The sequence below is a fragment of the Equus caballus genome, chromosome 23 (genome assembly GCF_041296265.1).
Source record: "Equus caballus isolate H_3958 breed thoroughbred chromosome 23, TB-T2T, whole genome shotgun sequence".
NCBI classification, from domain to species: Eukaryota; Metazoa; Chordata; class Mammalia; order Perissodactyla; family Equidae; genus Equus; species Equus caballus.
The window spans coordinates 33,231,078-33,245,117 of record NC_091706.1 but is presented as its reverse complement, the minus strand read 5'-3'; the positions used below and the strand labels follow the sequence as shown (position 1 = coordinate 33,245,117).

Here is a 14,040-nt window from a genome sequence, read left to right as displayed (position 1 = left end):
ACTTCTGAGTGCCATTATGAGAATTAAATGACTACCTGTGTAAAGTGCTTAGATGGGTGCTGATACTTATTAGCCTCTACAAAAGTGTTGATATTATTACCATTATTCTTTCATTTCAGTGATAAATGATAAACCTTCAGGCTAAACCTCAACAGCCCACCACCAACTCTTTGCATACATATTCTTTCCTCTTTTCCTTCAGTTACAAGGGTTCGGATGGCTAATCTCCCCTTTAGTTCTGAACCCCATAACCTAGAGCCACTCTAGGACTTATTCCATCAGTTATCTCCTCTCTATCCCAGTCTCGCTTTCTACCATAAACATATAGACAAACTCAAGTCTCTTCCATCTTGAAGAAAAAAACCCCCCAACTTATAGCTCTTTTCCGTTACTCATATCCCTTCTCCTCGTCACAGCCAAACCTCTAAGAGAGTAGTTGCTACTTGCTACTCTTGCTGGAAGTATCTCTACTTCTTCATTTCTCCCTCTTCAACCTATTGAAATGTAGCTGCCCCTTCATCATTGTTCTAAAACAGCTTTGACCAGTGATGCCAGTGATGTGTGTCTTGAAGTCCTTACCTTCCTGAGCCTCTCAGTTGAACTTGGCACTGCCCTTCACTCCATCCTTCTGAAGCAGTACCTTCCCTTGGCTTCCACAATACTCTCTGCTTTTGCTCCTCCCTCTCTGCCCTTCTTTTGGTCTCCTTTGCAGGCTGCTTTTCCTCTGCTCAACCACTAAATATAGGAGAGCATCAGGATCCAGGTGGAGGCCCTCCTTTTCCTCACTCTACACACTCTCCCTTGGCAATCCCATCGACCACAATGGCTTTAATTGTCATCTATCTGCAGATGCCTTCCAAATCAAAGTGTGTAGCCAGATCTTGTTCCTGAGCTTCCACCTCAGATACTCACTGCCCTGATGAACACTTTCACATGATATTTCAAAGGAACTTTGAAATCAACATGTCGAAATCCACACTCGAGACTGTCTTCACCAAAAATGCGTTCCCTGTGTTCTTGAATATAGCCCAGACGCTGAGTGTGGTCTAGTTTTAGCTAGCATTGGCTCCTATATGACTGACAGCCTTGGGTGGGTCTCCTTGTCTCTGAACTTTTCCTCTCACATTCTCTGCATAGATCTTATCTAACCTAGTCATAGAAATACAATAAACTCCATGCAAGGACCACTACTGGGAAGTTTGCTGAGCTTACAAGATGAAGTCATATTTAGCTTGCTTCAGAAATAAGTGACAAATATGCTGAGTTGACAACTACACCAGAATTATTCATCAAATGTGTTATTAAACATGATTTTTCTTGGCTTGAAATAGAAAAATGGCATCAAAAAACACTTTCCAATTAAGTATAAGAACTCTTAAAGATTACAAAATTCTGAGAATATAGGTATAGTTTAGGGAAAATAGAAGATATCATTGAATGTCAAGGTAATTTAATAACCACATATGATGATGTGTTGGAAATCTACCCAAAGACAATTTTCATCCTCAAGTTAAAATGAAAAGTGCTTTTTCTTGTGATTGTATCTGGATTTTTAATTTGGCATGTGTTTTGTTAATCTAGATCTGGGAAAAGATAAATTATAAAGGCTTCAGACACTGTTCAATTACCTGAGACACTTCTGGTCAGATTATTTTCTAAAGTAATGAGTCTAAGTCTAAAATGAGTCATATGAAAATTATAATTCATTGGAAGCTCTTTCTTAACTTTACAGTGATCATACGTTCATAATCATCTACCCAGATTGAGATTCTCTAGGGACAAAGAAAAGGCTCTGTTTACTCTCATTGAGTCTATTTTTGTGTCCAATTTACAGGCATAAGATGTTTGCCAATATGTCAATTAACAATCAAAACAATATCATTAAATATTTTCATATATTACTTGGCATACTACTAGTTAAGAGTATGGGCTTTGGACCCCGTGGATCTTGGTTCTAATCCTTAGTTAGTTTCCTTACAGGATAATATGCACCTCATAAGGCTAATGTATGAAATCACAGAGAGCTTCCTCAAATAAGAGCTTAATAAATTATAATTATTATTATGATTATGCTCGTAGAAGTTATATGAAGGTAGACAGAGCAAGTGTTTTTATAGTGCACTTAGAGATGAAGAAATCAAGTCTTATAGAGTTTAAGGACATGTCAATGCCTGGTGTTCATGTTAGTGGTGAACAAGAAAAAAGAAAACAATTTAATTCCTTTTTTTTTGGTGAGGAAGATTGGCCTTGAGTTAACATCTGTTCCCAATATTCCTCTTTTCACTTGAGGCAGATTGTTGCTGAGCTAACATCTGTGCTGATCTTCCTCTATTTTGTACGTGGGATGCCGTCACAGTATGGCTTGATGAGCGGTGTATAGGTTTGCACCTTGGATCCAAATCTGTGAACCCTGGGCCGCCAAAGCAGAGGGTGTGAACTTAACCACTACGCCATTGTGCTGGCCTCCACTTTTAATCCCTATTTTTGAGGAGTTTTCAATTAAGTTGGGGAAGAAGACAATTGTGGGAGAATGAGAATCAAGGATATGACATGATGGGTGAAGTTAGTCAGGGAAGACATCTTGGTGGAAGTGAGCCTTGAGCTCAGTTTGACTGAAATGTAGGATTATGGTTGTGATAGAAGAAAGAGGCAGTAGGAATAATATAGAGAAAACATCGAGGTGGGGTTAACCTCAGTAGCTGAACAATATTCATTTTCATGTCTAACGGCAGTACAAAAAATTATTACCATCTCAGTATTCATAGCATTATTCCTCATCAAAGTTTGTTGGTTTGATCCACTAATTGAAAGGTTTGGTTAAACAGAGTGGAAGACATTTAAATTTAAAGAATCAAGCCTAGTTCTATCACTCAGTTGAGTGGATCATGCATCTTTCGAAGGGGTTAAAGGAAGCCCTGTTCTCATTCCACACTTCTTTGCCCCCATCCCCAATGTGTAGAAGCTTTACCACCCACCTCCCACCTTGCATTGCTACATAAGAAAATAGTTTTACTTCAGATGCTTGGTTAAAAAATGCCCCCACTATAGTCACTATAGCATGATCAAGCTTGGGAATATGAGTAGAGAGGATGTTGTGGTAAAACTGTGAACTAGATAAGATTTATCATTATATTTTTTTCCATAATTGTTTATTTTCCCTGTAGACTAAATTTCATCATGCCCAGTCCATCTTCATCAGCATTTACTAAGCACCTACTTCTTTGTGTGAGGCTCTAAATGGAGCTCTGAGGATTCCAAGATGCATGCCCTGTATCTTTCAAGTCTAACTAAGAGATAAGACTTGAGGGGAGGTACATGCTTTAGAATATCTGGAAGCAGACCCAAGGGCAAGCTCATCTTTCTTCTTTATCTTTAGAACCAGTATTTGCCTTTACAGCGCCATGCCAAAGGGATATTCAAATTACAGCGCCATGCCAAAGGGATATTCAAATTACAGCGCCATGCCAAAGGGATATTCAAATTCTAAGATGAATAGCAACTGCTGTGTCTACTACGTCTATCAAGAAACTAACTCTAGCAGCCCTTCAATATTCAGCTTCTAGAAGTGTTTATCTGAGAGCCAGCCCCACAGAAATAAAATGATCTATATTTTCTATCAGTTTGGAAGTAAATCTACTATTATGAAATATCTGGCATAAGAAATGGAGCCTTTCTTTTATCCTTATATTTTTATTAATTTCAAGTAAATTTCCTAATTTCCCTTGACATTTACTTTGTGCCATTTCAACTTTATTCCAGCATACAGACATAGACTTGACCAAAAATGCAGCAATTCTATTTTTTCAAATGATTGCTTTTTGATAGAATTCTGAAGTGGTAAAGATTTTTAATAATATGTTAGTTTTTTTCTCTGCTACCTGATGCCTGATGCTAAAAGCTTTACTTTTTGATGTTTATTACCTGTCAGTTTGATTATATCAAATGGAAGAAAAAGGATAAAAGGCACTAAACACTAAGCTAGCTATGAAAATTGTTATAAGTGCTTAAGAAGTTTATGAGACAATACTTCTTTCTACTTTGATGATTTTTAGGGGGATTTTCACCAGTGACCACCAATATTTTATTCAAATACTTCTTTTTTTTTGGTGAGGAAGATTGTCATTGAGCCAACATCTATGCCAGGCTTCCTCTATTTTGTATGTGGGATTGTGGAATGCTGCCACAGCATGGCTTGATGAGTGGTTTGTAGGTCCGTGCCTGGGATCTGAACCCGCAAACCCCAGGCGACCAAAGTGGAGCACACGAACCCAACCACTATGCCACCAGAACGGCCCCCACAAATACTTCTTTTTATGACAACCTAGCATCATATTCCTTTTTAATTATCACATTAGGATAGTAAACACGTATAAAAATTTCCCTCAAATCATGCCATAAGTCCTGTACACCAAAAACAGCACTTCTGCTCTAAATAATTTAGAACTTGAAAAACAAACTCTATTACTATACAAGAGCCTGAAAAATCCTATGTGTATGATAATTCTCCAATTTGGGGAGAAAAATGTTCCAGAGTGGTCAAAATTCAATAAATCTTGGTCAAAGATTTACTAAAAAACTAAAATACAATTTTCCTGTGCTCTCTACAACCTGCCAATTTCCTGTCCTTTTCTCGATGGTCTCTGCAGGTTCCCTTCAATCTTTGTGAGCCATGGTTTGCTTTTATTACACCCCTGTGAGCAGGGACCATGAATGCACACATTTTACTGAACATATGCGTGGCTTTTTCTGCCCTCTGTGCTGGGATCAAGACTATTTTTCCATTGGGAAGTCAGACAATGTAACCAAGTCCCACTGGCACAGGCGCACATAAGTTCCTATTGGCATACAACTGGGAAGAAATATGGGGAGGAAGGAAAGGAGAGTGAAAAAGGGGAGCATCAGAGGAGGAGACATCAGAGAAAAAAAGGGCAGAATTAGAGGAAAATGAATCAGGGGTGATCCTTCCAACTCAACAAGGCAAGTCAATGTAACATTAGTATTGTCTTTCTGCACTCATGGGGGATTTACAGGAGGAACAAACAAAATGACACAGAAAGGCAGTAGGCCAGAATTCTCTGTAAACGTTTAGGCAACTGACGTAATTATTTGGTTCCTCTATCTTGAATACAGGAATAATCAGCTTCCATTTATTCATAGTTCATCCGAATGTGAAAGTTCCAAAATGGTTTTTCCCCCACAAAATTGGATATTAATAACTCAGGTTTACAATAGAGATCCTGAAGCTGTGACCATTTAAAAACGACTTGTGAATCATCGCATTTTAAATAGTGAATCCACTTGTTAATAAAATGCACCATATAATGCTTTTGGTATTAGGGGCACTTTAGCATATTCTCAGTCTTTAATAAATATATTTGTTCTAGTTCACAATCAACATACACTTAAAAGCTAACTTGGAATCCAAGGCAAGCATTAACCCAGGTATATTCCATCAAAGACTAGTACCAGATACTCTGAAAAAATTAGTAATGCTTATTTTTCCAGTCAGTTCTGCCTACGTAACACTTTGGGAATTGCTACTTGAGATATTCAATTTGTGTGTGATATAAAACAGCCAGTAAATTTTAGTTAAGAGACTATTACTCTGCTAAAACTAATATCTCCTTCCTCACCCTACGTATTCTGAATAAATGAGAGTTTCTGTATGTAATTTGGTAGTATTGATATGGACACTTCTTATCACTTAAAATAAGAGTTCTGAAGGATTTACAGAATGTTTACTGCATTTCATGATATTCGATGTTTTTATTCAAAATATTTTGCATTGCATGTTGAGAAACTGCATATATTATGTTGCATTGAAATAAGATGGTTTCACTGTACTGCAACACAATAGAAGAAGCAGTTAAAGACTAGCTAATTCTCAACCTCTTTGATTTTTTTTCTTTTTTGATTTTATGGGTCAGACAGACCTCAGGGTACTTGGACAAAACTACTTAGCATATTTGTTATACTCTATGGCAGACCTTGACTGGGAAGGGAGACTATGTTGATCTGATGTAGAGAAACAATGATAATTAATTGCTAAAATTACTGAGGAAAAAAGAAGTGAGTAAAGTATGACAACTATAAATCTTATCAATGGCATTTTGAGAAGTGTTTTATAAGGGAAAAATTCTGGTGATTAATAGGAGAGAAAGCCATCTGAGGGAGGTTGGGAATGAGCTGCATGTGGTTTAAGACAAAAAAGAGACCCCTGGAAGGAACAGAAATAAGATGATGACTCAGAAAAGATAAGACCGAGGTCTCCCTGGCAAAATTGTTGATTGATAGGTCAGTGTGTGGCTCTGGCCATCAGAATAGAAAAGAGAGGTTGATACTCTGCTGAGTTTGGTCAAGGGCTTCTGAGTAGTTCCAGGGTGTGAAATAAAGAACCCAGCTGTGCCTGCTCCTTGCCCAAGCGTTTACCAAAAGAAAGGCCAACCAGGGAAGCCACAGCCTGAATGGAAAGAATTTGTCTCTGTAGCTTTCCTGAGCTGGGGGAAGGGCACTCGAATAATAAAGGAGCTGGAGATCCGGGGCGGGAAGAGTCCCCATTTAATGTCTTGGTCAAGGAGTTCACATTGCTATATATCATGTGGTGTTAATTAATCTTAACCCAACTGTGCCAACAGGAAATGCAAGATTTGATGGGTGAGGAAAGACCACCACTTGATTCAAACCAAGACGGTAGTTGGTAAATCTTATTTAGCACCTTTCTTGCTTGTAAGAATGACATTGGAGTTTTCATAGATAGACTTTGGAATATAACTAGTCTCCCAATAAATTCTTCCTAACACAAGTTTCATTTTGGGAGGTGGGGGCTAAAAGAGTACTATAATATGCATATTTTGAATTCTAATTTTATTCGATTCTTTTGATAGCAGCTCTATGAGAAGTCACACACAGGGGCAGCTCCCAGGACTTACGTCTCTTCCAATCAGGTCCTCCTGGTTTTCCACAATTCCCCAGGGGGCGATACCTATGGTACATATCTTCCCCCGAGACTTAGATGCGTGGTCCTTTAAGGCGTCTCCAACGTGACGAATAACACCTAAAAGGAAAAAGACAAGTTTTAGTCTCGCCTTTTAAAGCAATTACTTTCCATTGTTCTAAAGGAAATTGTGAAACTGTTTCTCCCAAGATTAAATGCATTGAATATGAAATGTTGACACATTTCTACATGAACTACGTGTGTTCAGGAGAGAACAGAAATTTGTGGCTTTACTGCTAGAGATATTTGCTATACTTGTATATAAACTCTAGCAATGCATTTCTTATTCTAATTCATATTTTAAAAAAAGCATCCAGGAGCAGGCCTGGTGGTGTAGTGGTTAAGTTCGAGTGTTCCAGTTTGGTGGCCTGGGGTTCACTGGTTTTGATCCCAGGCGTGACCTAGACATTGCTCATCAAGCCATGCTGCAGTGGTGTCCCTCATACACAATAGAGGAAGATTGGCACAGATGTTAGCTCAGTGACAATCTTCCTCACCAAAAAAAAAAAAAAAAAAAAAAAATCCAATGTCTATAAAAAGAATACAAATTTTAACTTAGAGAATCTTTTTACTGTATTATAAGCATAATGATGTGTTAGTGTGACTAAGAACCAATAGCATGATTGTATCCTATAAAAAGCACTATATATAATATTGCATTAATCCTACGCCACACTTTGTGAATAAGATAGGGTCATTCATATAGAGTAGTTACTAGCTCAGATTCTGTTAACCTTGATTTCTTCTTCCTATTTAAGGACAATTAGTATGGAAAGTCTATTTGTAAAGAAAATGTTGGCATATTCTGTGGAAAATTCATGTTAAAAATATGTAAATACACCTTTTTATCCTCATCATTCTAATATTTTCCTCTTCTGTCATGATGGCCTTCGCCATCCCCGTGGCCTTTCTCATCACAGTTAAAAATGAGAAAATCCAGTTTACAAGATGGTGGGGAACCTACCTCTTATCTTTCTATAAACCATTTGAAGAAGATGCAATGTCTAATTTTTAACCTGCCTCTCAAATGATTATTTTTATAGAAGATATAAAATACATTCTCTAAGAAAAGATGTTTTTACTTATGAAAATTCCACCCATTCCTCAAGGAAAAATTCACACCTAATGCCATCTCCTAAATGAAAGCTGAGTTGCATTTGAATTTTTCTCCATTTGAATAGGATTGCAGTTTGCATCTCTTGAATAGCTCAATATGTCACGTAACATATTCTCCTGTGATTCATAATCATGTATGAGGATGTCTCCTCTCATCGTAAAATTCCTTGAGGGGACGGTTGGAGAGTCAGCGTCTTACTCATCTCCTTGTGCCTCAGGGGGTAGCACAGAGCACAGGCTCAGAAACTAAGCACTGGACTAAGCACACAAAACACACCAGGCAATGTAATCATGGGAGAGGACATACACATGTCAACAGCTCAGTTCTGAAATATTCATAAGATCAAACAGAAAGAACCTCCTTTAGAAAAATCTAATAACCAAATAGTGTAAATAGCCACTAATCCATGTTGAGCTACACTGGGAGCGTTGAGAAGAATATCAATTCAGTTAGGATCTTCTCTATGGATCTTCTAAGTGAGAGTACTGGTAAAACAGAAACACATACAAGAGTAAAGTTGTGAATATTAGTGTTAAATTTTTTCCTATTAATACGCAAAACTCCTTTCGGGGCCAGTCCTGGATAAGCAGTTTAACCTCATGGTATGCCCCTCCATCTGTCACAATGCTCCCGTCATCTCTTACCTAATCTCAGTGTGCCACCATCAGGACCTATTTGTTGTAAAGTCTTTTGTGAATTTATGCTGTAAATGATTGTTTTGATACTGAATACATTTCATAAAAGAAGAAAAACAGTAAACAATGTTCCAAGTTACCAGAAACAGAAGATAGGTAAGAATTTCTTTTGGAGCTTTAGAAACCTGTGAGTTGGTCTCTACATGAGTTACAGGTTATGTCAGGAAAGCAAAAGACTGAACAATCACCAGGTCTGGTATCTCTGTCGTGAGCATCCTTGCGGCAAACATTTTGGCTGCATGACTAATTGGCCGTAAAGCAAATTTGCCATAAAAGATAACATAACTGGTTGATGGAACCAGTTATTGCTTATTTCTATTGACTTGATAGGAAATACAGTAGTAAAACTTCCTGGAAGTTTGAAATATGAGATTGTGAAGCCAGATTGCATATTATACTAGAAAATGATAACGTATCAGTTAGCAAATCCTTTGGTGAGCATAGTCATCTCTCAAGACCCCTCAAAACCTAAAGTCGACCAAGCTCTGGCGAATATAAAAAAGGAGGCTAGTCATTCACAACAGTCTGCGAGAGTATTATGGATTCTTTAGCTAATTTAGATACAACAGCTTGTTCTCTAAGCTGTCTTCACCAAATTTATCATGCAATATTAGAAGATGAGGCAAAAGAAGAATCAAGCCCCTACTCCTCCCCTCCCCCAAAGAAATGGTTATATGATTCCTGGGAGTGTCATTTTCTTGAAAATGGTCAAGACACTTTTTGCTAGTTGCTAGTGGAGAATCTGACGTTGTGGACAGCAGTAACAGAATGGAGTAACTTTGTCAGGACTTCTAAAATGGACCTGGGAGACCATTACGGAAGTGAGGCTAATGGATGAGCACCATGTCTCTGTGCAGATGGAATGTGCCTTTCTGAACTCTGCCTCACTGTCGTTCCCTTGACCTTCCTTGAAGAAAAGGAAAAAAATGCTTACACCTATAGAAGAATGCTTACTCCCGTAGATAAGAAGCTTTTTTGCCTTAGAGATGGCCTTAGCAACCAATCACGGGTAGCCAAGGAATGAGAGTTGTTGCCAGGACCGATCATGCGTCTCGGCAAAACAACCTGTGTGAGGACTCTCTTTCTGTCTTTATAAATCCTTAGCTTCTTTATCTTCTCCAGAGCACATTTTGGGTTTCTGCCTAAATCTGTGTCTCCTGAATTGCAATTCTCAATGCCAAAATAAACACCTGTTGTTTAAGTTGCAGTGACTTTCCTCGGTTGACAGAATTTTGGGATTTGGCACAGAGTCTGGCTTAGATGATTTGATGAAATATAAGGACTGGGCACATGATGGAACATTTAGATGTAGTCCAGATATGTACTACATGTTCATTATGTCCTTTTTAATGTTCTTCTTTTATTTATTTTTATTTTCTCTTTTACAGCAAAATTACCTTATGGCCAATTAGGTATGTGGTGAAAATGTTTGCAGCAAAAATGCCTGTGGTTGAGCCAGCCCTGACGGCCTAGCAGTTAAATTTTGGCGTGCTCTGCTTTGGCAACCCAGGTTCAGTTCCCAGGTGCAGAACGACACCACTCATCTGTCAGCAGCCATGCTGTGGGGACAGCTCACATAGAAAAACTAGAAGAACTTACAACTATACACAGCTATGTACTGTGGCTTTAGGGGGGAAAAACAAGGAAGAAAAAGGAGGAAGATTGGCAACAGATATTAGCATAGGGTGAATCTTCCCCTGCAAAAAACAGGACTACTGAATTCCCTGTAGGGCACCTTAAAAAAAATGCTTGTGGCAAAGATGTCTGCAGCAAAAATGCTTACGGCAAAAGTACCCAGAACCATAATCACAGGCGCATGATGCCTGCTAAGCTGTGAGGGAAAGTTGACGCCTAAAGCCTGAACAGTCACTGAAAGAAAATTGCTCTGTAGATATTTGATTACTACAAAATAAACAGCGAAGAGCTGACTGAGCAGGTCACTCTACAATCGTGTCAGTTTACAGACTGGGTCAGGATTTAACCTAACAATGATGAGCATGGTCATCAGCAGAGTTCATGGCTGAAAGGTACCTATGGAGTCGTCTGCTGAATGTTCACAAATTCTAGGTATTGAGGAGAATTCTGAAGGCAAGTCTCACTCAGACATCATGTGAACCACAAAAAAGGGAATAAATAACCTTGAGATAACCTTTTATTTAAAACTAGTTGGTCTAGGGTTATGTTTAGAATGTCCCACTAACTCAAAATGTGTCCCCATGTGCAGACTTTGAGCCTTATGACAAGTTTGAATTAACTTACAGCAGCATTACTTGGGCACTTCCAATTGACACTTCTGACTCAGGCTGCGGAAATATGTCAACATGATTTACAGGCATCCCTTCCATTATCTGTTGTACATCAATAATGTTCTGCAGATAAGCACTTAACTATAAGTGAGTTTGTAACAATTGATTTGTCAGCCTGCCCGTATCACAATATAGAAACTCATCTGGCAGGTAGAAAAAACTGTGTGGAATGCAGAGTAGGGTGTGTCTTCTGTTGGTGCAGAGATGGATTTAATGAAATATTTTTAATGATAAACACATAATATTCCGGACTTTGCTTGTGACAATTTATGTCCCAGATGGAAAGAGCATTTTATAAAAGTTAAAGCTATTTGCATTAAACTTAAAATCCCTTAAAGAACAGAGGCAGAGCTTCCAATTTAGAGGAAAAGTTATTCCTTAAAAAATTATTGCATGCTTATTTGACAACTGGAGATATGGAAATCTCCTGTGAAATTCCATTAGTCACGTTTACAAATTCTGTACGGTCATGTATTAAATAGCCCAACCCGTTTCTTAGGTGTAAGTAATTCTTGGTTTAGAGGTAACAGTGCAGTTATCATGTAGGTAAAAGAGGGAGAGAGAATCAGCGAGAGGAGAAATAACCAGTGAGTGTGGACACGTGGGTAGGGAATGAGGTGGGGGAATATAAACGAATTCAACCTTGGGAGAAAATTATCTTAGTCACAACATTCTCCCGGCCATATGTTGTCTTTCTCTGTCCCATTTCCAATTACCTGTGTTAACCCCTCCAGTGAATATCCACGCGCCAGTTGTCATGGCCGCTTTGATGAGACCTTTCCCGAAGACTTGCTTGAGCTTCGGCTGCAGTTCAAAGTTCTGCAGGCCCCCGTGGACAGAGATGAGAAGCTTGGGAAGCTCCAGCTGCCACTCCTTGGTCATCAGGTGTAGGAGGAGATCAGCTTTTGTATCGAAAGATACCCGCACATACTGGAAGAAGAACGGCCTTCGATCAGAGAGACAGGGCAGGGCTGCGCGCCACGGCTCATCTTTAGTGATTGCAATGATGTGTGTAGTTACTTGAAGAGAGCGTCTCATAATAAATCAGATTTTTTGAAATGGGCAAATCAACTGCTTTACTAAAAGAGCCTTCGTTAGACAAAGGGATTCACCATTTTTAAAGGTTTTCCCGAAATTGTGAATTACTACAAACTTGAACATTATTTAACTTTCTAAAATCAGCACAAGCACAACTTTTCCCAAAATGCATTCTTTCTTAAGAGGAAATCATGTTTTATCAACCTTAACATTTGTGCAACAGTTCAAGTGTTTCTAATACGTTTAATATAAGTAATCCCTTTATACCAACTGGACCTAGATGTAACTGTTTCTGTGACTCTATTATTTCAAGAGGTTTTGAAAATTCTATAGTTCTACATAACGTAATGAGAATTTTAAAATAAGGTAACAGCTGATTATTTAAATCAATAATAACTACATACCAATTGTTTTCTTTATCTTTTAAAGAAAAGTGACAAAAGGCACGCCAATTATTCTTGTAGAATAGTTGAAAAAAATTAAAATGTATAGCAGATATCAAGGTATTACCAGATGAAACCGGAAATAAAGTTGTGATAGGTACATATTAATGAAATGCCATAAATACATACAATGGTAAACATCTATATAACCATGTATATAGATACTCATTTAGGTCTCAGGTTAATTATGTAAAGATTTCATCTCTAGCTGGAAACAACTGAAATACTGGGCAAATATATTTGTAAAGCTTTTGAAATGCATTGCTGAGCTGGCATGAAAAGAGGGAATATGCAGATTCCCAAACAAAGTGGAAGCTGGATCCTTAGGAGGGTAGGAAGTGGGAAAGCAGGCTTTGGCCCTCAGAGTTTGTCCTAAATCCTGGAAGACCTTGAGCTTCTCCTTTAATGGCTTTATGTAGTATGGGGGGGGGGGTCTCATGGGGGCCCCACATAAAGATGAGATACTTCAAAAGACTCCACTCTCAGGTGGAAAGAAGAAAAATAAGTCTGATGTACAGAGGAAGTGAACAACGAAACTTGTCTGCCTCAACAGTGATTCTGAGTGGATAGGAAAAAAATTCTCCTCTGATGATTTATAAACAAAGGTGAGCCCTCACACAAGTTTTGGTCCACATTCACACTATTAGTGTGGTTTGAGAAACAGCAAATAGGGTATTTGATGCAAGTTCTGGTGGGGTAGTGGCTCCAGACAACGGGCAGAAGCAAATGCAGATTCTCTGTGGAGGAATGAGTCATCAACCCAGGTCTCAGAGAATTCCTGGGGAAAATAAACATTTCATAGGCAAAATATAAAATCACAAATTACACCAGGAAATAAAGCAGCATGAAGGAGAACCAAAAGAAACAACAGGTAGCAGAGTAAGAGCCTCAAAGACACTGAAATGCTCGGAGAATATAAAATGGCTACATTAAACATGTTAAAAAACATATATGAAAAGATTGAATATATGAGTAAGGAACAAGAGACTGTAAGGAAGGACCACATATATTTCGGAAAAAAAAATCAAAAGCAGAACCTCTAGAAATTAAAATGTAATAATTTAAATGAAAAATACAACAGATAAACTACAGATCAGACACACTAACAACAGATCCAGAGAAATAAACCAGATGCAACCTAGAAAGACAAAGCAATTGAAAACAGAAAAGAAAAAACTGATGACCTTAGAGGAGAGAATCAGAATCGTAGTAGAAATAAAAGAGATACCAAGGAAGAGGAAATACTTGAATAGAGATTGGCTGGGAATTTCTCAGAATTATTGAAAGATACCAATTCTCAGATCTAGGAGGCTCAATGAATCCCAAGCGGGATAGATAAAAAGAAACCTCACCCGCAGATACCTCATAAAGAACACCAAAGGGAGGGAAAAAAATCCTTCAAAAGCAGCTAGAAAAAAAGGGCAGATCACCTACAAAGAAACAGTCA

General features: G+C 38.3%; 1 protein-coding gene across 16 annotated transcripts in view; it reads right to left on the bottom strand.

Moving 5' to 3' along the window:
* Window positions 1-14,040, bottom strand: part of TRPM3 (transient receptor potential cation channel subfamily M member 3) — a 502,456-nt gene that overhangs the window by 231,750 nt on the left and 256,666 nt on the right. For all 16 annotated transcript variants that reach the window (XM_070248626.1, XM_070248627.1, XM_070248632.1 and 13 more), the window contains exons 4-5: window positions 11,829-12,042; window positions 6,930-7,054 (exon numbers count right to left, since the gene is read on the bottom strand). In XM_070248626.1, the coding sequence (XP_070104727.1) occupies window positions 6,930-7,054; window positions 11,829-12,042 (339 nt within the window). The remainder of the gene's footprint in view (window positions 1-6,929; window positions 7,055-11,828; window positions 12,043-14,040) is intronic.